Source organism: Notolepis coatsorum (assembly GCF_963971535.1).
Source record: "Notolepis coatsorum genome assembly, chromosome: 18".
NCBI lineage: Eukaryota > Metazoa > Chordata > Actinopteri > Aulopiformes > Paralepididae > Notolepis > Notolepis coatsorum.
Window position 1 is genome coordinate 44,552,787 of NC_140182.1, and position 23,974 is coordinate 44,576,760.

Here is a 23,974-nt window from a genome sequence, read left to right on the forward strand (position 1 = left end):
AAGATGGAGTTCCTGAAGGAGAATAGAGTTTGCTTTGGATGCTTGTGCACTGGGCACATCAGCAGAGAGTGCAGGGAACGTCTGTTTTGCAGGACATGTGGCTCACGCCACCCCAGTTTGCTTCACATCCACTCTAAGGAGAATGGAGATGCAGAGAAAGGCAGGAGCAACTCAGACAGAGCAGTGGACAGAACTCTAGTCGAGATCCATACCGGTGGCCTTACTGGGGCCGGTGACCAAGATTGCAAGCTTGCCATCGTACCAGTTAAGGTTAGATCAAGCACAGGTCAAAGGTCAGTGGAAACCTATGCCTTTCTAGACCCAGGGAGCTCAGCGTCCTTCTGCACAATGGGGCTGATGGATAAACTGGGACTATCTGGGAGTAAAACAAGGATCCTTCTACATACCATGGGTCAAGAAAAGGTGGTTGACAGTTGCACTACATCTGACTTGGAAGTCGCTGGATTGGACGGTGACCGATACTGTAAAATACCAAAAATCTTTGCACAACATCAAATGCCTGTCAATCGAGGTAACATCCCACAACAGCAAGATCTGGAAAAATGGCCTCATCTGAAGCATGTCTATCTGCCACAGATAGATGCAGACGTGGAGATGTTGATTGGTCTGAACGTTCCCAGAGCCTTAGAACCACTGGAAGTCATCCGAAGTGTGAATGGAGGGCCATATGCAGTCAATACGATGCTTGGATGGACTGTAAATGGACCAGTTGGAGGAGACGACAGTGTCATGGCAGCGTTCGGAGCTAGTTCTGAAAGCTCGAGCAGCACCAATAAGATGGAGTATAAACGTAAAATTCATCAGGAGGTGATCGACGAGGCCAAGCAGGAGTTAAAGATTCAGAGAGGAGAGAACACATGGCTCCTCCCAGAGCTCGACCAACGTCTTCATCAGATACAGCAGGAGACCATCTTCAAGACCAAGAAGAAGAAAAGGTCAAAAAAGATCAAAAGGGAGAAGAAGAGACACGAGGAGGAGAAAGCCAAAGCAGAGGCCATCCAACAGGCTGGTCTGCATAAGCTGGAGTTGAACCCGTACTGGAAAGATGGAGGGAGTGATCTTCCCCCAGTGCATAAGACTGGTACTGCAGCGCATAAAGCCTCAGTATTGAATGATGGAGGTGTTGGTTGGTTGAGGAAGAATTTGAAGAGGATGAAAGAGCAGGCGGAGAGAGAACAACGCAGCCTCAGTGACGTGGTGTCTCAGAGATATGGATCCATTGAACAGTTTCAGAATCGACTTGCAGAAGCTGAGAGAGCAGCACATGGAGAAAGGAGGAGAGGAGGAGAAAGAGAGGAGAGGATGGCAAGAGGAGGAGGAAGAGAGGACAGAGAGGAGGATGGAGGAGGAGAGGAGAGGAGGATGGTATAGAGAGAAGAGGATGAGGAGGGACTCCAGACAGTACTCCACGAAGTGGAATCAATTCTCAACAGTAGACATCTCACATACCTGCCACAATTACAGGAACGACAGAACAAGGATCAAGCGGAACTTCATCCCCGATGACATAGTGCTCAATAATGGACGATTCCGCACCACGGAATTCCTGAATCATTGGGAGGATTACAGAGACGATGCCAGACAAGATCGGACCTGTGCGAAAGGTCTGGATTAAGACGCGGACCCGCAGCTTTCCCTATAGACCTGTGACAAAGATTTGCCTTCTTCAGGAGTCGACAGTCATGAAGGCTTTGTTTCTTTCTCATGATTTTGGATTATTTTGACTTTTTCGTGACTGACGTTTGAATTGACTTGACTTTGGTTGATTTAAGAAGAGTATCAAGACCTTATATCAAGACCTTATGTATGAACTATGAACTCCTTGCGCACAAAAAAAAATCGGGAAAAAAAGACAAAAAATTGGAATGAAATTTGTATTGTGGTGTTTTATATTAATTGAAGTATTGGTAATTATTACTGTGAAATGAGATTATGTAATAATTAGGGGCCGGATTGTTGGTGACAGGTATACACAATTCGGGTTGTTAGGGTCACGTCATTGATCACGTCATTCACAAATGGGTCACGTGGTGTCGTAGTAGTAAAGTCAGCTGTTCACCTGCGGGTTTCGAAAACAGTAACAATGAGGGGGTGAACGGGGAAGTCACACTTTGCTGACCGCACGTACGCTACACTATGATGAATCAAACCGTGACTCATTCTATTTTATGATACTATATGAACTGTTTTAACTACAATAAACTAACCAAACACAGTATCCTGGATCCGTGGTTATGTGGCGAGCGGCGCGTCTGGCAGGTACCATTATTTCCCCGCGTTAGTCTCTCGGTGACTGCAGTATGTTTTGGATAGTCACCATACACTGTTCATTACAAGTAATGGAATCGGATCTGTACTCAATATCGGCCGATACCCAAAGCCCAGATATCGGTATAGAGACTGAACAAGTAGGTAATAGTACATCAAACCAATCAATCAAATGATATCAATAACCTGGGGGTAGACGGCAGAGGGAAACGTCAGTGTGCTTGAGGCTCTGTGTAGGATGCTGGCGCACACACGTCCAGACATCTCCGTGGCAGTGAGACTGCTGAGAGCTCTCCTGACGTAGTCCGTCACCCGGCTGACCGCCACGCTGCTGCCTGGGAGGAGAGAGAGAGAGAGAGAGAGAGAGAGAGAGAGGGACGCTTAGAAATACATGTGGGAGGATCTCTAGATTAAATCCTCCGATGCACACATTTAGAAACCATTTGATGCACAACAACATGGGTCAAAGATTAACCTGTTAATGTTCAATATTATTTGATAGCTGAATGAATGAATGAATGAATGAACTTTATTTAACAGATTGCAGAATGGGTACAATACAGTACGGCTCAATACACACAATTGTTAAGGGAATGCAGAATGTACACAAGCTAAATAATTCGCTCGGGTAACTTTGTCAGGTTTTGACCCATGTTATGCATCAGGGGGTTAAAGGTTAAACGAAAGAGTCTGAAAGTAACTTTAATATTATTTCGACTGGGCGCATCTCCTCGTATGATCATCAGTGGTTATTAATGTTACCAATCAACGTAGCTGGCACTGGTTAGCACTGCGAGCTAACGTCACTGCTTTTTTAACGTTACGTGCCGTCACTTTGGTCAAACTAACTTAACGTTAGACCAATCTAGCTGGCAACTAGTAAACTGGCACCACTACTAATCCACTTAACAAACGAACAGGTTTGCAGTTAGCTAACATTTCCCGGGCAGCGTTAGCAAGCTAACGTTAGCTAATTGTGGTGGAGCCGAAATGGAGCTACAAACATTCTGATTGTAAACCTTGGCCAGCCTTCATCATACACTGTCCGCGTGCCCGTGCACGAAAAGTGGCACGAGACGTTGAAACATAACGTACCTTTTTGTTGAATGAAATGAGTGACAGCCGGGTTTCTTCTTCTTCTTCTTCTTCTTCTTCTTCTTCTTCTTCTTCTTCTTCTTCTTCTTCTTCTTCTTCTTCCGACCCGCAACTTTACAAGCCAGCAGGAATAAGAATACAACTTCCGGGCCGACGTTTTTCAAAATAAAGGCGTTATACTAGTCCGTATACTTGGGATGAATTCCCTGCCAGTGTCTAAATGGGGATACCATTTTGGACTATGTATTCAGAATCAGAATGAGATTTATTGCCACATACAAATGTAAACTATAGATTAGTCTGTCCGTCTGAATTATGAATTGCTTAGTTTTGTCTGACTCTGGGACAGGAACGCTCACAGGAAGTCACTTGTTATCGACGGGCAGTTTTCTGTCTGCCAGGAAAGAGGCTATTTGGCGTGAGATATTTTTAGGTAGCAAAAGAGCAACGTTTGTTGACAATGTCACGGTTATTATTATTACCAATCCGGTTATGTGCCAAGTGTAATAAATATTGTCCAAAGCTGCCCGTGCCTACGCACGTGCGTAGTGCGTCTTTGTTGACACCGCGAGCTGGAGCGCGAGCCAAGCAACAATGGACGTTTGTTTTGTTCCAGCAGCAGAGACAGTATGTCAGAAATACAGGTTACTCAGCTTTCAACTATCATTCCAAATCCATGTTTTGGATTTACGGAATCGGCGCCGGGATAGTTTTAGCTTTAGCACTGAAGTATCATACTGATGTAGCTCACAGTTATACATGCGATGATAAAATAACGGATGAAAACCGGACTGAACGATATGCTGCTGCCATTAAAGTTAGCAGAGATCTTGCTGTGCGGATAAAGGTAGGCACAAAGGTATACATAGTTTTTCTGTTGTTTTTTTTTAATAATATTCACACCCTCTGCAAGGTTTCATTATCGGCTCAGTTTTCACAGATGTCTTTCTTCTGTTGTCAGGATGAGGTTGGAGCCCCGGGGCTAGTGGTAGCTGTTTCTGTGGATGGCTGTCAAGTCTGGTGTGAAGGTGTGTGTCTGTCTGCCTGGTCAGCCATGACATAGTTTAGTTTGAAAACATCTTGCATTTACATTTAGTCATTTAGCTGACACTCTTATCCAAAGCGACTTACAAATTGTGAAAAACAAGTCACCAGGAGGGGTACATGAATATCTCTGGCAGTCAGTGGCATTGTTCGTCAAATAATGTTGAACTTGAGTGTTACACTCTGAGTGCATAGTAGTATAGACATAATTATCATGATAGGTAGTAGTATAAGTATAGTAGCATAGAAGTAAGGTACATAATAGTACAGGTTTGTCTTCTTTTTCGTTTTTTTTTGTAGTTTTTTCTATTGTTTGAAGAGGTGTGTATCTTCAAATGTTGAATGTATGCCTTCATAATATTATTCTTATTAATGTGTTACAGGGCTTGGCTATGCTGATTTGGAGAACCGCGTGCCCTGCACTCCACACACAGTGATGCGTATCGCCAGTATCAGTAAGCCGCTCACAACCGCAGCTGCTGCACGCCTGTGTGAGGAGGGGAAACTAGACCTTGATGTAGCGGTCCAGAAATATGTTCCAGAGTTCCCCAAAAAGCAGTTTGATGGAGAAGATGTATGTCATCAGCATCATAACAACCATACAGTCATAGGCTATGTTCACACTGTAGGCAAATGTGGCCCAAATCGGATTATTATTTTGCTCATATGTGACTCGGATCTGTTTTTTTGTGAACGGTACAAATCACATGGAATCTGATCTTTTTTTATTCAGATTTTGGCCACTTTCATATGTGGTCTTAAATCAGATACAGGTCTGATTTGTTTTAATTAGCTGGCCTCTACTGCATTCAACTTGTAAATTAAACCATAAATGGTGACTTCAGTGTCCTCCATGTTCATGTCCATCATCATTATTGTTCATTTGAACATGCAGGTCAGTTCAGGAGTGTGACCAGTTCACACTGCAATCTGATATTGGCTCTGAGCAATAAATCAGAATTGAGCATTAAGGCTTGAAGTGTTTCAAGTTCAAGTTTCTTTAATAGTTGTCATACAGAAGTACAGAATACTTTCATACAAAATGCTTCTTACTGTTACGCTCCAGAGACTGTGCTAAGACAAGATAGTATCAAATAACATAGTATAGCATGTAATTTAGAAGAAGAAAATGAGGTCACAGTGTTCGGTATAGACATATGTACAATGTTCTGAGTTACCATATAATATACAATACTATGCAGTGTACTAATGTACAGTACTATATAGTGCAAAGCAGAAATGGGATGAGGTACAATTTAGGTACAATTTACAGTAAGGTGTACGAGTTGTAGTGCAATCCTTCATCAATAAATATAAAGTGTGGGGAGTGGGTGCTACAGTGTGTTTGTTTAAAGTGGGTGTGTGCTATAAAGTGTGTGGAGTGGGTGCTACAGTGCGTTTGTTTAAAGTGAGTGTGTGCGTGTGGATGTGTGTGCTATGTGCGTTTGGTGGTTGTTGTTGTGTAGTGTTCATTGTTCGTTTAGCAGCCTGATGGCCTGGGGATAGAAGCTTCTTCTGAGTCTTTCTGTGCTCGCCTTGAGACTCCGGTATCGCTTGCCTGACCGCAGCAGTTCAAGCAGTAGTGAAATTACGTTCACTATGTGAACGTAATCCATAGTGTACTGTACATCTTGCACAATTATCCCATCTATCTTCCTCTTTTGCGGAGCTCACCGAGATCTCAATGCACGTTATGTTCTCCATGCCTGTCTTTCAGGTCACAATAACCCCTCGTATGATTCTCTCCCACCTGAGTGGCCTACGACATTATGAGAAAGACGGTAAGAAGGTGAGGGAGGACAGGGAGAAAGCCAGGCGGCCCTTGAAGCCGGTGGCGAAAGAGGAGAAGAGCGTGACTGAGAGTAAAGAGAAGGCGGCCAAGACGGAAGATGACAATGCCAAGGGGAAGGATGCCAAGCAACCTCTGAGGAAAAAGGAGTTTGAGCAGGAGGAATACTACCTGAAAGACAGCTTTGAGAGCGTCATCCAGGCCTTGGACTTATTCAAGGACGACCCTCTTGTTTTCAAACCTGGTGAGGAACAAACTTGCTTGCTAGTTGAGGTACGTCAGTTAACATGATATCAGTGTTTCCCACAGGATTTTCAGAGACTATGGGGGGTGAACCTCCGACCCGCTCATGCCAACCACTGGACTAGAGCATACATTTGAGCCATCAAAGAAATGAAGCAAAAGTGGTTACCTGTGTTGAACTGGTTTATTTTTTAGAAAATAAAAAAATAGTGGATTACTATTACGACTACTACCACTGCCAATACTACTGATACATCCCTATTGGCAAACTTTATATTAAAAAAAAAAAAAAATCTTTTTAATTACTTTTCTTTTTTTTGTTCATTATACATGATTTGATTTGATTTGATGTTTTTTATTTTCGTGTCTTACATATAGGTGTATGCCCAGCCCATATGGGCTTACAAGACACATAACAATAAGTATAATAATATACTTGACCAGTTACTTGACAAATTACATATATACAACTGTGGCGGGACTAATTAGACATAAACTATTTGATTTTTTTTATAATTTAATGAAAATTATTTGAAAATCAATGCCCATCTCTATTTCCTATGATTGTGTCTTATGTCATAATGGGACTCGTCTTTCATCATTTGCAGGCACCACCTTCCTGTACTCCACCCACGCCTTCACCCTGCTCAGCGCTGTTCTGGAACGAGCTGCCGGCCAGCGCTTCCTGGATCACATGATGAACATGTTCCGGGAACTGGGCATGCTCAACACGGTGCCAGACGAGAATGACCCCATCATTTATCACCGCTCTAGGTAACCAGTGGCCGAGCTCCGCTCAGATCTATAGCATTCTATTGGCCTCAAAAACAACGGTTGTGATTGGAGGATTAAGAAAAAAGGGCAGGTGATGCGTATAAAATAGATGCACAAACTACTTTCCTCTTGATCGTATTCAAATGTAATCACTTCATATTTTATGAACATTTTACTATAATAAGGCCATGACTTTATGACATGCTAAACAACAAATCAGTGATTGAAGAGACTGAATTAATTGATACCCAACTCAACTGTTAAAGCAGCCTAAACACAACGGGAAACAGAAGAGAGGTTAGTTTCACCCAATATGTCCTGGTCTGGTCTGGTCGTCCTCCAAGTTCTGTCTCAGCTTTAAGTTTTATAAACAGGCTGTTCATCTTGCCCCTCCTACTGCAAGTCGCTATAGAAGGTCATGTGACCAGAGACCCCAATGTCTCCCCACACCCCCACCAGCTGTTTATAGCAGGGCTTGGGACAGGTCAATTTAATTAGAATAGAAAGGAATAGTGCAGAAACAATTTTTTTCTTTGAGTAGCCTGCATTTTAAATACAGATTGTGCGTCTCTCAGGTCTTACCATCTCAACAAGAGGGGGCGCGTTGTGAACTGCCCGTACGTGGACAACTCCTACAAGTGGGCCGGAGGTGGATTTCTTTCCACGGTGGGAGACCTGCTGCTGTTCGGCAACGCCCTACTCTACAGCTACCAGCTGGCCCACCTGACAGACACCGCAGGCCTGCTGCCCGGCTTCCTCAGACCCCAAACTGCCCGGGATCTGTGGGCCCCGGCGGACCGGACGGAGGCCAGCTGGGACAAGGACGGACTGTACGCCCAGGGCTGGCTGGTGGTGGAGAAGCTGCACAAGTACGGCCAGTGCAGGAGACGCAGGCACTATGTCTCACACACAGGGGGCGCCGTAGGGGCGAGCAGCGTTCTCCTGGTGTTGCCCAGCGATGAGACCCCTCAGGCCCGAGGACAGAGTCCCGCCTCCCCGCGGGGGGTAGTGGTAACCATCATTACCAACATGCAGTCTGTGGGACTCAACGGCACAGCGCTGAAGATCGCCCATGAGTTCGACAGAGTCAGAAGCATATAAGTGTATTATGCTGTTTACAATAGAGAAACTCCATGATGATGGCCAAAGAACAACACCTCTGATCTGCATGGACATTTTTTTTTGGGGAGAAACCTCGTATCTGCACTAATAGTATTATTAATAGGGCTGCAACGATTAGTCGACATAATCGACGACGTCGATTATAAAAAATCGTCGACGAGAAATTGTTGCGTCGATTAGTCATAAAAAAAAAAAAAAAAATATTTATTTAATTTTTTTTTTTTTTTTTTTTTTTTGTGCACTACCTATCTTTGTGAGAGTGGCTTCTCAGGGTTCCAGACAACATCATAACATGATGATCCCATAGCAAATTTTGGACATTGAAAACATTGTTCCCCTGCAGGAGATGATCAGACTAGACACACAATACATTACACACGCACTCCTCTCACTCACACACAGCGATCAGAGTAAGACACACACATACACACTCCTCTCACTCACACACAGCGATCAAAGTAAGACACACACACATACACACTCCTCTCACTCACACACAGCGATCAGAGTAAGACACACACACATTCACACTCCTCTCTCTCACACACAGCGATCAGAGTAAGACACACACACATTCACACTCCTCTCACTCACACACAGCGATCAGAGTAAGACACACACACATACACAAATTACACAGTACACACCTCTCACTCACACAGCGATCAGAGTAAGACACACACAAATTACACAGTACACACACTCCTCTCACTCACACAGCGATCAGAGTAAGACACACACACATACACACACACACGGACTCCTCTCACACACAGCAAACAAAAGTTATTTAAAGTACACTTCCACTTTAATTTGTATTATTTAATTTATTTATCTTGTTATGAGTGATTGCTGTATTGTTCTTCAAATACATTTTCATTTAAAGTGGCTTAAAGATCCAAATTCAAATGTTTCATGAGTCATTATTTTAATTTGCTATGGGATCATCATGTTATGATGTTGTTGTTTGGTCCTGACAAGAGTCTCAGTCTGGGGTGATGGTAGACAAGCAACTCTGAGGTCATGCTCAATGTCCAATCTGTTCCTCTGCTCTGTCTTCAGCTGGACCAGAGCTGAGAAGCCACTTTCACAAAGATAGGTAATTAAAAAAAAATTAAAAAAAAATGTTGTTGTTGTTTACATTGGTTTTCGATTAGTCGACTAATCGAAAAAATAATCGGCAGATTAGTCGACTACCAAATTAGTCATTAGTTGCAGCCCTAATTATTAACACATAATATAGTAATAGTCCAAAAACAGTGTACTGTATTGTATTGGGTATCCTTAACTCATTCACTGCCAACGACGAGTATACTCATTATTGGGCGCTAATCGTTGAACACCAACAACGAGTATACCGTACTTTTCGCACTATAAGCCGCACCTGACTATAAGCCGCAGCAGCTAAATTGAATGATGTGTACATATATAAGCCGCACTGGACTATAAGCCGCATGTGTTTTAATGTTTAATTACCATATGTAAGGAGTGGAGCCTGCGGCTTAATTTGACTCAACACGGGAAACCTCACCCGGCCCGGACACGGAAAGGATTGACAGATTGATTGCTCTTTCTCGATTCTGTGAGTGGTGGTGCATGGCCGTTCTTATATTGAGCTTTAAGTTCCCACCTCTACAGAGAATGACTCCCATTGGGACACAATACTGTCGGACAAATAACATTAACTCATTTACAAGTTGTATTAAGTTTAGCAAATAAGGGAACAGATAAATAACATTTCAATGCAGTAAAAAAAGCAATATTTAGATTTTCGGGTTTGTCCACATATAAGCCGCACCGTTATATAAGCAGCAGGGTTGAAAAATGGGGAAAAAAGCCGCGGCTTATAGTCCGAAAAGTACGGTACTCGTTATTTGATCATTATTTCTTTTATTCAACATTTCTATTCATTACAGGCACACGGACTCGGGGTTAACATGGGGAATCAGCCTGAGAATGTAAAAGTGCAATACCGCCGCATCAAGCTATCGAGCACCCTTTATACCCTTGTATCTTTCTCTGTGGGACGGCCAAACGTCTCCGGTTTCATGTTTCCTTGTCGGGCGAGGGCAGCCGTTCTGCTGGTTCCATCGAAGCGTGTCAAATAACCCCAATCCATATGTTGTGGTTAGGGATGTCCGATATTATCGGCCTACCGATATTATTGGCCGATATCGGCATTAAAATGTGATATCGGAAAATATCTATCGGTTTTCAATTTATTAAATTTTTTTTAACATTTCTATAACCTTTATTTACCCAGGCAAGCAAGTAAGAACAAATTCTGATTTTATTTATTGTCAAAAGTATGCATAATGTTGTGTTAATTCCACAACAAGAGATATGTAATGTTAATTACCTGGGGGGGGGGGGGGAACCCTGCATATATCGGTTGATATCGGTATCGGAAATTAAGAGTTGGACAATATCGGTATATCGGTATCGGTAAAAAAGCCAATATCGAGCATCCCTAGTTGTGGTGGATTATGCCGTGGGCCAAATGGACATTGGATATACCAGATGGCGATCAAACAATTGGAATATTATTTTTGGAATACTCCCGATCACGGGTAAGAATGATCTGACGTCAATTTTAGCTTGATCCTGCAATGCTTTTACACCGATCGGGCTGATAAGCGTTTTTAGTGTTCAATGCGAATGCCATTACTGACAATCAAATAATCAGAAACGACCCCCCCCCCCCCTTTCATGCATTCATGATGGGACATAATACCTATGATATAGATTTGATTTCAGGAGAATAGCGTATACAGGCAAGAAATGGCAATGTCTATAGTGGAATCGACGTATAGGGCTTTATCTCAGCATTTCATGAATTACCCTAAACCTAGACCGCTCTAAAACCATACTTATATTCACCACGGTATAACACGGGAACGTATGGATGGAAAAATTCATTATTTTTCACATATTGAACGATAGATGGGTGATGTCAAATGGGCCATACTAGTATTGTATCCATAGCTATAATATAGAATATAGTTATAGCTCTACAAACAAGGTTACTCAGTCCTATCTTTTAAAGCGTGGCAATGCGACCACAGGGCCATGGCTAATCCCCGGCAGTCAATGAGTTAAAGAATAGCATTCTGCAAGAAAAAACACGAAAACAACACTTTCTAAAAAAGAATCCGATAGGATCGATGCCATCGATAGGTTTCATTGCACTGATCTTCTACATGCACTGTAGAAGATCAATATCACTTGATCTTGCATATTTTGATACAGGATTCACTAAAAGCTTGGTATCTCATGTACCGCGTCCAATGGGTGGTTTAAGACGGGCGAGAGGTCCAATGAGTTTAACGTTAGGGTTCAGGTAGGGGCGGGTTTATATGAGAAGACACATTTTTAAGGAGTCCCATTTTGATACAGTTTTTAAATTTGTCTGTCTGTTATCTCTGTAATAATGCAATATTTTACATGGCTGTCGATTTGATTATATATTTTAACAACTTGCCATTTAATGTCTTGCCACTAGGTGGCAGCATTGCCGCTGTATTTCTAAAAATAAACTAACCCCACTGGCGAATGAGATTACAGTTTGTTTACTGATTACACTAGTGGTTCAAGCTACTCTCCCTGAGAAGGGCATTTTGCATTGAAGGCATATCTCTACAAACTGTAACAACCTATTTTGTATTACCTTTTGTTGATGGGCTGCCTTGAAAGAGCGTGAATCATAGCAATCATTAACACTTTGAGTGCCAGCAACACGTTTTGTCGTTAGTTCATGCCGACCGTTGAGTGCCGCCAACGCTATATAGCATTTGTTTGTCGTATTTTTTTTTTTTTGGCGATTTCAATTCATATTTTCATATTTCATCAATCGAGCCTCAGGTTAGTGTTGCAGACTCTCTCTGAGCTCAATTGGGAAGATACCGCTAGGGCTGGGCGATATGACGATATTATATAAATATCGGGTACAGTTCATTAACGATACACTTTTTAAACGTATCGTGGATATCGTGATGTTTTGCCCAAGAGGCTTGTGTCGCGTCAATCTGGTCCACACGTTGACACTTTTGAACAGCGCCGCCCCACACACACACTACTGCATCAAAAGTTACTACTTATGATAACAAAGGCATTCGTTTTGTGGCATTAACGTTATATAGTTACACTTTCAATAACATCAGCGTATTTACATAGCAACGTCCGAGGTCGACCTAGATATAGCAAGCATTAGTCGTTCATATCTCAGCCCGTGCTGACTCAGTTGTGCCCATTCTGCGGTCTGTTAATAAAGTTTTCAATCAGACAGATGTATGGAAAGGCTTTTATTATAACATCCGTTGCAGTAAAATCATTATGCCTCCAGTCGTTTAGTCATTCTGCGGAGCTAAAAGCTAAACGTCGGCCGCGGCGAGCTACCGCTGCCATTGTTGTTGTCATTGAGCTCTCCAATGGCGGAAGTAAAAAATGAATACGCGCTTGCCGATTGGTGCTAAGAACAGCAGGGCGGGTGCTAGCGGTGTGACGTAATTGGCAGACGCGACAGTCAATCAAAATGATTCTGTTTGCGGTCTGAATGAATGAAAACGTTATTAACAGATTGCAGCATGGGTACAATACAGTACAGCTCAATACAACAACAGTCAACAGTGGACTGGAGGATGCAGACCAGAGAAAGACTTTCGTCTTGTTTACATCAGGGTCCCCCATTTTCAATTCATCATATTTCATATCTGATTCTAAATCATATAATATCTCATTGCTAAATATATGCAATATATAATCTAATAATCCAATAATCTAAATCTAATATATAAAAATGCTAAATGCATGGGTATTTTATTTTGTCTTTAATGTTAGCTTGCAAACTCAAATACTGTCTTGGTAAGCCTCATAATGAATTGTTTGGGGAAAAAAAGAAAAACATCGTGATGCGTATCGTGTATCGCCGAAAGGTCAGAAAATATCGTGCTATCATATTTAGGCCATATCGCCCAGCCCTATCATAATAATATTGTTAATAATAACAATATTGATGTAATAATGTAAAAATTATCATTAAAAAGACCTGATTATGAGACAATAAATGTACGATGCATGGAATATTGTTGAGGCACACTAGTTACAACTATATTTCAAACAGGCACTCCATGTCAAAAAGGTTGCTGACCCCTGGATTAGACTGTCTAGTAGCCATGCACACAATACATTGGAGACTGACTGCATAAGTCAAAGTGTGTTGCATGAAACCTATGTCAAACCTAACACGTGAAGACATCTCATTCAACAACCAAGTATCATCGAAGCAAAAGCTGTGTAGTACAAACTAGCCCTCAAAGCCACATATATTACACTCAAAGTGCCATTTTCAGACTATATTGGACACTCTACAGGTCTCCTCGCAGTCTCGATATGAAACCTGTCAAAACACTAATGACGGTCTCCACTTTAACAGCCCTTTAGTAGGATACCAGTATACTAGTAGCTAAAACTATTCTACTACAGGACTTGACATAGACCACACACATACAGTGTAGTGAAGCAGGCACGGCAGCGCCTCTACTTCCTTAGGAAGTTCAAGGTGAGTCAGAAGATCTTGAATGAATGAAAACTTTATTTATAACAGATTGCAGAATGGGTACAATACAGTACGGCTCAATACACAAGGGGATGCAGACCAGAGAAAGATGTTTGTCTTGTTTACATCAGGGTCCCCCATTTTCAATTCATAGAGAGATCTTAAAGAACTTCTACTCGTGCACAATAGAGAGCATCCTGACTGACTGACTGTAACATCACCTCCTGGTTTGGGAATAGCACCGCATATGACCGCAGCAGACTGCAGAGTGGCTCAATCAGCCGAACGCACTGGACCTGTCTCAAAACCCTGCCCTCTTTTCTTGATCCTCCAATCACAGCTGTCGCTTACCTCTGACTTCCTCGCACAAACAAAGCGACAGCTGTGATTGGAGGATCAAGAAAAGGGGCAGGGTTTGAGACACTCCAGGACATTTACACCAGACGTTGCAGGGCCAAGGCTAAGAGAATAGTCAACCCAAACTACTGCCTCTTTACACTGCTGCAGTCAGGCAAGCACTACAGAGTCTCATGGCCAGTACTCAAAAGGAGCTTCTATCCGCAGGCCATCAGTCGGTTTCTGCTTCTAAAATGCTCAATGACTCCATGCAACACTAACCCATCCACACACTCACCTTTAACACTATGATCGCCGGGGACGAGTTAAGACATCATTCCTAGCCATGCTCATTCTGCCGAAGACACCGTAACTCGTATTTGATGTCAATATTTCAAAAATCTGTCATCGAAATCATATTTCCTTTCCGGAGCCCTGAGATGTACTGGTGAGCTCCACTCAACTGTCTAACGGTTCGAGAGCGCCATCTGGTGGAGAGGGAGGGGCGCGCCAAACAGGAAGTGCTCATCCATATGTGCTCCGGGCACTCGCGATCGGTAGCCGGACTCCATCTCAACAAACTGGATGATCAATCGCTCGCCCTAACTCAATAAACAACGTTATTTGGACGTATATAGTATTATACAACCTGGAAATGGTTCATCAGGATCAACATCCCATAATCGAAAACGGTCTACTCCACGCTGATCGTCCAACGGCGCGAGGAACATACGGTAAGATTCAGCGTTATTTTCTAACGTATTCCATATAAACTGCTATGATGAACATATGACCCACTCTGGATGAATCATCTAACGCTGCCCACGGAATTATAAACGATCCCCCGCCCATCCGGTCATCATCAGATCATACGTAGATCATTCTAGAAGTACGTCCAGTTGAAATTTTTCATCTCGCACAGATTCCTACCAAACTGTATTTGATCATCAATATAATGCATTTAGGGCTATAAATCACGTTCTGAAGAAAGCTGCAGAAAACGATAAAAACATACTTATACTTAGACCATATTTTAGTATGAATATGTGAATGAAAAAGTTTAACGTTGCTACACCCTGAACAATACATATAGGACATTGAATGGGCCATAATAATGGCAATGTAGCAATAGAATTTAAAAAGTTATAGCCCTGCAAAGAAGGGGAACTTCTCCATAGACAAATAGAGCTGGCGAGGGATGGTAAATTATGAATTTAACCCATGGCGATTAAAGTGTTAACATTCAATCTAGACACTTTTTTAGACCCATTTTATAAATTTATTTCTAAAAGACTTGCACTACATCTCTACCTCATTTTTGCATTTTGTACTTTAGTTTTGTATATTGCATATTTTGTAGCGTTTGGTCTTTATTATTATTTTTTTTTACTGTATGAAGCACAATCTCAGGAGGCTCATACAGAACCAAGCATTGCACTGTAATGTACAGTACATGTACCTTATATGTGACAAATAAAACAAAACTTGATAACTTTAACGTGTGCATGTGGTTTAATTTGGCCTCGAGACAACTGTATTTGAACCAGGTCATTCAACAAGGCTCCAAGATGAACAGGAACAGGAATGTTTCTGACCAAACAGCTATTAGCAAAACACAGGCTGTTGGAGAGTCTTTCTAACACTTCATAACGCACTTAAATCAAATTTATTTCAAATCAAATCAAATTTATTTATAGGGCCCGACAACACACGTTAATGTCCCCATGGGCCGTACAGGTCTTCTTTAAACAAGTCAAGAAGACAACATAACAATAAGTCAAGAACAGAACAAGAACACCATAGGGTCCAAACATTTTTTAGATGAATGCAAATAAATGAAAGAATGCAAGCACTCCCAGACATACCCCACGCGAAGGTAAGGAAAAACTCACTAAAACCTAACAATAGGGAAAAAAGCTCCACAGGCAGTGTGGAGGAGAGAAACCTTAGAAGGGCCATTCAAGGGGGGATCTCCCTTCTTAGATGTTGGTGATAGTAGTGTTGCAGACGGACAGTTGGTAAGCATGCACTCATGTGTGTGGTGAAACACAGATGAGTGCATGCAATAGCAACTGTACATTTTGAAAAATTAAAGATAGAGCTAATAGCGATAGCAACTGAACATTTTGAAAGATTAAAGATAGAGTTGATAGCGGATCTATTTGAGGCACAGGGGCGGCGCAAAGAGGGTCACGTCCTCCCCGTCTTAGTCACGGGACATTCAACACTCCGGTCGTTGCTCAGGGACAGCCGGAGACAGGGAGATAGGGGGTGGCGCAGAGAGGGTCGCGAACTCCCCGACATCATCGCGGGACATCCGGCACTCCGGTCACCACTACGAGACCTCCGGAGACAGGAGGGCACGCAGAGGGGGTCGCAATCTCCCGGCCTTCGTCACGGGACGTCCAACACTCCGGTCAACACTCCAGGACAGCAAGTCATAGGAAGACAGGGAGACGGGACAGGCGTTAGACAGCTCATGAGATTGTAGTAGGCGGACATAGCAATAGATACAAGTGGTAGGCATATATGTGAATGGAGTAGATATATGAAGTAAGCGTATTATGTGAATAGAATAGAAGTACTTAACCCAGCAATGAAACCGCGTTGACTGTTAATCTGTTAACAGTCTGTTAATCAGTTGACAGGACCACGGACAGACGGCGGAGAATAACTGATCCAAGGCCTCGGAGGTGCATGTAGAGCAGTCACTACAAGCTTGGCCAAGACCCTGAGGCATCCATCACCTTGGTCAGCGCCAGGAGACGGGTACTCAGAGAGAAGGGGGAGGGAGGGGGGGGGGGGGGAAGAGTTAGAGAGTTCCCATGTTTGTGGTGCTGCAAAGGAGCAGACATGTAGTACCCTGTAGTGCCATGTAGTACCCCGTAGTGCCATGTAGTACCCTATAGTACCCCATAGTGCCATGTAGTACCCCATAGTATCCTGTAGTACCCTGTAGTGCCATGTAGTACCCTGTGGTGCCTTGTGGTACCATGTAGTACCCCGTAGTGCCATGTAGTTCCATGTAGTGCCATGTAGAGCTATGTAAGCCATGTAGTACCCTGTAATGCCATGCAGTACCATGTAGTACTCTGTGGTACCATGTAGTACCCTGTACCCTAACTAAACTACCCTATAGTAGACTACCCAGTGGTACCATGTAGTACCCTGTACCATAACTAAACTACACAGATTAATCTAAAGGTCAGTCCCCGACCAGGTGAGATCAAGGTAGGTTGAAGGAGAGAGAGAAAAGATGAGTCTTAAGCAGGGATTTAAAAGCTTCGACAGAGCAGGCGCCCCTGATGACGGCAGGTAATTTGTTCCACAGGTAGGGAGCGCGGTAGACAAAGGCTCTGTGGCCGGCGGATTTCTTTTTAACCCTAGGGGTCGATAGAAGCCCCGCATTTTGTGAGCGCAGAGCACGAGCGGGCGAGTATCGGGAGATGAGATCGGATAGATAGAGCGGTGCAAGCCCATTTAAAATTTTGTAGGTGAGGAGTAGCACTTTAAAGTCAGAGCGGGCTTGGATAGGAAGCCAATGTAGGGCGGACAAAACTGGTGTGATGTGATCAAATTTTCTAGTTCTAGTTAGTATCCGTGCAGCCGCATTTTGCACGAGTTGAAGATTTTTGATGCTTGAATTAGGTAGGCCTGAAAAAAGTGCATTACAGTAGTCCAGACGTGATGAGACAAAAGCATGAATCAGGGTTTCAGCATCAGCCAGAGTTAAAATGGGGCGTATTTTTGCGATATTACGAAGATGGAAGAATGCAATTTTGGTGACATTTTTTATATGTGCATTAAATGAGGGAGGAATCAAAAATGACTCCGAGGTTTTTTATGGTGGAGCTCTGGGATACATGACAGGTATCAAAGTTGAGGGAGATGTCCTGACTTCATGCTGTCATACAGTCATACAATTTAAAAACTACCCGACTGACAAATTAATGTTAATTTAGTCACACAAAAATATGTCTGTCATGGTATAAGCAGGGAAATGATCAGTTGATTGTAAAACTGCTACATTAAAATGGTAGTGTGGGATAAAATCAATCAATTTATGTCCCTAGATACATGTATTAATGTATTCCTATTATCAGGTCTCAGCCTGTAGTTATTTTAGCATGTCTGTGGCCTGACTGAGGTGTCACAATCTATTTGTTACCGGAAGGGTCAGCGCAGCTGTTGGTAAAAAGCCACACAGCCCCAAGAACTGATGAGGTGACGGGTTTGGCTGACCACTGACAGGGAGCATTGTCAGGATCTAGAATAATGTATAATACCTATGAATCAATCCATTTATCTATTGTAAGAACCATAAGATATCTACAAATGTGTGTACCATTAAAATGTGTTATTATGATATGGTATTAAAACAGGCCTATGTGTCACCATGACCCCAGCTGTCTGAAACTACCAGGAGACAGATGTAATTCTAGACCCTTGTCATTTCAACTGTTTACCTTATATAGACATTGTTTAAAGTCCAGAACCTTTCTTCATGCTAATTTGGAAGGAAGGCACCTCATTCGCTCAGAACACCAACCACCTGACTATAAAAATGACAATGTGATTCGGATCGGGAGACTTCTGCTTGGCCTTCACCAAAGCTAAGTTGGAACTCTCCACTCTCAGCTGTTTGTGTAAATACTCTGTAATATTGAATATTCACTCTGTAATAAATATTTGATTGCTAACACCCTCTCCTCATCTTTCAAGGTCAATAAAAGAATATGCCTTATCAGATGGTGACCCTGACGTGATTGACCTTGACGTTAAGGACGGACGAAAGGCAACTGGCAAACACTCGTAGAAACGGATCCATATAAAAACGGTGAGCCAGAGCCTGTTTAAACTCAAAATCTGCATAGATTAACTATTGTACATTATAATCTACGAGTGTTGGTCAGAGGCCCTGTCCGTGGGGTGATTTCTATAATTGGCTTAAGCAAAATGGACATATCAGCAAAGGAGTGAATAGACAATATTACAACCCCGGGTTTTCTTATTTTCTATTTTTAAGTCCTGTCGAAGGCCTGCAGCAGTACAATTAAGAAATCTCTCCAGAGGTCTATAGGAAAAGACCATAGTGTAACCCGGTAACCCAAGACCTCACGGAGGCCTGGCTCTATACAGGGACTAGAACCCTGGTAGGAGGAGACCATAGTCAGTGTAAACCGGTAACCCAAAGACCCTCAGGGCCTGGCTGTAATACAGGGACTTGAACCCTGGCCAGAGTTTATTAGGTAGACAAAAAAATAGGATTGCTGTTCTGGAATGCGTTGGAATTACGAGCAGATTACGAGCGAGCGATTGATCTGCCTCGCTTAGTCCTGTATTAGTCTCTAAATTGCGTCAGCCAACAATCCTAGTCTTCAAAGTAAACTTAGTCGATTAAAAAGGTTAGTTGATAATCTTGATAATCTTAACTGCATGACTTGTGTAAACAGAGAGTAATTGGGTAGGTATTATTATATGTTGTTCTGATGGTGTGAGCAATGGCTCAGAAGCAGTGGTTTTTAAACCTAACAGTGTCTATGCCTTGAAAACTCATGGAGTTCTCAAGATCAGGTTACATTGCAGTGATTAGGGAAGGGTGGGTTAAGAGACAAATCTCAACAAGAAAGACTGGATGAAATAGACATTCTTGATGTATTTGATTCTATCAAATATTAATAGAATTGAAGTCAAAAGCATTCAGAGGTTTCAAGATTTACACAGGGGAAAGGGGGGAATAGCATAGGCTTGACTGGCGAATTGGCATAAGTTGGCATAAATTGTTGTCTTTTCTAACAAGCAAGCACACACACACACACACACACACACACACACACACACACACACACACACACACACACACACACACACACACACACACACACACACACACACACACACACAGGGCATTATTGCCCTTACTAGCCTATAGTGCAAACAGATTACATATAGGAACACACATCTATAGCATGACAGTGAGATTCATGAGTCTGGAATGCATGGTGAGTGTGAATAAATGTGGAAATTGTTTTTTGTCTGCCTGTGTTTGAATAGAAGATCCCGGGAACAATTTAGTCGTGAATAAATGTAAAAAAAAAAAAGCTCCTTAGTTAATTGAATAGTCACTAATCATAATCAAGCCTTGTTTTATTAGTTATTTTGAGCATGGCTCAGTGCAGTAAGTCAGTGTATACACTGTAAGCAGGAAAAGCAGTTATTTGCGCCACAAGTAAACGATCTCATAACAGGGAGTATCAGATGTCACTCACCTCAGACACCTCACACCTCCCCTGTATTCTTCAAAATCACCCTTTCACAATCGGTATAAGCAATGTTAATATGGACTTCTGTTATGTGTGAGTCAATGATCACACCCGGGTTGTACCAAAACGTACATACATGTCCAAAACACTCGCTTGTTAAGAGTCCACACAACTGTTCGCTTGCGTATATACAACAACAACATAACTTCCGGTGCCCGTCGTAACTTTTCACGCTGTCACACTTTATTCTTCAAACGTACTTCCACTCTGACACAAGGCAGCCAAACCAGAGTTTAGCCTTGCTAAATTGAGCACACATCAAGCTTCCGGTTTAACAAAGTAAAAGTCCCGGCCATAGATAATTACACCGTATAACTAAAACATTGGAAATCAGTCCGTAAATAACATTATATAAGGTTCCTGTTGTGTGTTTGTGCAATGACATGAGAGGATTATAGCAATATGCGCACATCTGAATGGCTGTGCTAACGGTTCTCCTTCTTCGCTGGTCCCATCACTCAAAACATTTATTTCCGTCGTTTTCCAATCGCCCCCCTCGCAACAGGAGGTGGTGGTGGGGGCTAAATCCATTATTGTGTTTTGGTTGTATTTGTGGACGTCAGACGCAGCTGTCGTCAGGCCACAGCGCCTCTAGCTAAAACAGAAGTCACATTTCGCTTTTTATTTTTAAACTATATTTAATCGCGTCTGGAGGATGGGGTGTTCTGCCGCAGCGTCTGCCCCCCCCCGTGCCAAACAAGCAGGCTAACTGCGCCAATATATGATACGTGGAAACATAATCAGAGTGGACCATTCGCGCAAATATCATCCGAGTTTAAGAGAGGGGATCGGGGTCCGGCTAACCAGAATAACACACACTAACAACTGCCTCTCGCAACTACAATTAAGAATGTATTTGGCCTTTTAAATGTTAAATAACCTCCTTTTCCGCGGCGCTACGATAAGCGATGTGTGGCTAAATCTTTCATTATCAAGAACTTCCTAGAAATCTGTGACAGATGCACACCGAAATACTGCATGTGGGGATTTTAGAATGCCCTGAATGTAACCAGCGTGCAAGGGTGTGAAGTGAATGGGTCAGTCACGTGTGAGGAGCAAGTGGTGGGTTCTAAAAAGGAGGACATCAGCTCTCCTAACCAAATGGATGAAACCTTATTATTATTTATATAACAAAATAATAGCTCTTTTTATACTGGACAAAATAAAGAACTGAAATAATATGAATACCTTTTCTGTATTAGAATCCAGCTTTAGAATATATATTTGTGTCCAATGTAATATGAATGGTAAATTATTATATCATAAGCATCTTATGTCACCATAAATCAAGCCAAACCATATGTTTTAGGAATAAAATTGTTTAAAGTTATTTCAACACTGCAATCAAAATGTCAATTTGAATACATTTATGGTCCCACCATTAGATTGATTGATTGATTGAAAACTTTATTAACAGATTGCAGAATGGGTACAGTACAGTACAGCTCAATACATACAATTGTTAAGGGGATGCAGACCAGAGAAAGACTTTCGTCTTGTTTACATCAGGGTCCCCCAGATTAGATTAGATTATACTTTATTGTCATTATATATGCATACAAAATTCTGACTCAAACTTAAGGTGCAGTAATAAAATCACACAAAATAGGACATTAGTCATGCGGTGCTGAATAAACTCAATAACCCTTAGTTAATCTAATAGACTTTTAAGGCTGTTTGTTTATCACTTATCACAATAAAATACATGTACTTTACGGTAAAATGCTTGCCCCGGAGAGAGTGCTTTTTACAGTATAGAAAACAGTGAATAGAAAAGGAATGCCGTAAATCCTCTAATAGTGGAGAGGACGGGCCTCTTTGATAAATGCAGACAAAATAAATATAGGCCGGCTTCCAATACAAGGTTGCATGATCATGCCGTGATACAGAATGAGATAAACTCTTGGAAAATTCAGGTCAAGCACTGACTCTCTCTATCGTTCCCACTACACTCTGACCACATTAACGGGTTTCCCTACTCTCCAACTTCAGTGTGTGAATTACATTAATCAATATTTAAATAATGTTAGTCTAAATAAATGAAATTAAGGCCTGCCTCTTATATAGGCCTCTAAAGGCCTGGTGCTCTTTGCAGCTGAGGTAAATACAAGACCTGTCCAATATTAGAGAAGATACGGTATACTATACAATACAAAATACAATCTGAAGTATGACTTAAAATCTAAATACAGTGAGGTACAATTATGCAGACAATACAAAACTTTAAGGTAAGGTGCAAATGGGTTATGAATATAGTACAAATCTCTTCAATAATAGATAAATAAAATGTAGTGTTAAAGTGCTTAAAGTTAGTGTTAAGGTGAGTGTTTGTTTAAAAGAGGGCCTGGGAAATTAATAGAAGTTTAAAGGACAAAAGATAGACGTGTAGAATAACTACTTCCCAAAAATAATAGATTGTCCAAACGTCAAGTTCCAATACACTATCCTCGCGCCTGTGTGTCTCTCTAGCTCTGAGCAGACAAATAGACGCAAGGCATTCTGGAACTTGTATTCCTACCAACTAATGTGACGATGGACGTAAATAATAGTATCTCTTGGCTTTAATGTAATGTAAATGTGAACAATAATCGATATTAACATATAAAATATAATTCATTAATCATGTAACCTGGCCTATTAAGTTACAACCAATAGAAGCACAACTTTGATGGGTGGATTGAGTGATTGAGTATTGACTGCTGACTTGATGAATGGGGTGTCTGATTGATAAATGGATGAGTGGTTGACAATTGAGTGACAGAAAGTAATTGAGTATATTTTTAGATCAACTGTGAGTAAGTAGTGCATTGCGGATAAGTGATTTACATCATAATTTATATATTGACGGCTTCCTGTTGTACTGATTAGATGCTGTCATTCTTGGCATAGTTAAATCTCATTATGAAGTGTTCAACCTGGTTGACACGGAATTACAGCTCTGGGGGACTATTGATAAGAGATGTATTAATATGATGGACTACAATGGAAGTAGTCAGTTGTTGTCCTGCCTCTCTCTCTCTTGCCCTGCATGTTCAAACCATGTCAGGGATGGGCGTTATGTTGTCAGACGGTACCGCTTTGATTCAACATTTTCTTTCTACCAAAAAACGAATGTCCTTTCAAGGGAACAATTATCAAGACGTTTTGTCTGGACGAGTCCAAAAATTCATGACTACAGTGGAGCTAGGATTTTCTGGTGAAAAGATGGCCGCCGGCAACCAAATTCAAGTTAAAGGGGCGTGTTTAGCCTCTATTCTGGCCGGAAAAGATCCAAACTAACCTACCTGTACTGGTTCATCAAAAACTCTCCTACCCATACTGGCCCATCCTAACTTACTATACTGGTCCAATTGTTCATTAAAACAGGGTAAAAGAGGGGTTCTGATTAGGGGGTAAATACTGTAA

At 41.9% G+C, this 23,974-nt stretch overlaps 2 protein-coding genes across 4 annotated transcripts in view; one reads left to right on the forward strand and one right to left on the reverse strand.

The window, feature by feature from the left end:
• The window catches only part of pdp2 (putative pyruvate dehydrogenase phosphatase isoenzyme 2), a 28,603-nt gene extending 25,120 nt beyond the window's left edge, over positions 1-3,483 (reverse strand). Inside the window, exons 1-2 of the mRNA XM_084334822.1 lie at positions 3,385-3,483; positions 2,476-2,624 (exon numbers count right to left, since the gene is read on the reverse strand). Coding sequence (XP_084190948.1) covers positions 2,476-2,553 — 78 coding nt within the window. The 5' untranslated portion in view covers positions 2,554-2,624; positions 3,385-3,483. The remainder of the gene's footprint in view (positions 1-2,475; positions 2,625-3,384) is intronic.
• A 305-nt stretch (positions 3,484-3,788) lies between these two features.
• lactb (lactamase, beta) lies at positions 3,789-8,456 on the forward strand. Of its 3 annotated transcripts, none has more exons than XM_084334769.1 (6): positions 3,789-4,243; positions 4,346-4,412; positions 4,812-5,002; positions 6,146-6,461; positions 7,069-7,234; positions 7,810-8,456. In XM_084334769.1, exons 1-6 carry the CDS (start codon positions 3,845-3,847, stop codon positions 8,333-8,335), a joined length of 1,665 nt encoding a protein of 554 aa, XP_084190895.1. In that variant the 5' UTR covers positions 3,789-3,844; the 3' UTR covers positions 8,336-8,456. The 3 variants fall into 3 exon arrangements, with proteins under 3 accessions (XP_084190895.1, XP_084190896.1, XP_084190897.1); XM_084334770.1 differs by having other exon boundaries at positions 3,789-4,231; XM_084334771.1 differs by lacking the exon at positions 3,789-4,243 and having other exon boundaries at positions 4,397-4,412; positions 4,812-4,883.
• The last annotated feature ends 15,518 nt before the right edge of the window (positions 8,457-23,974 follow it).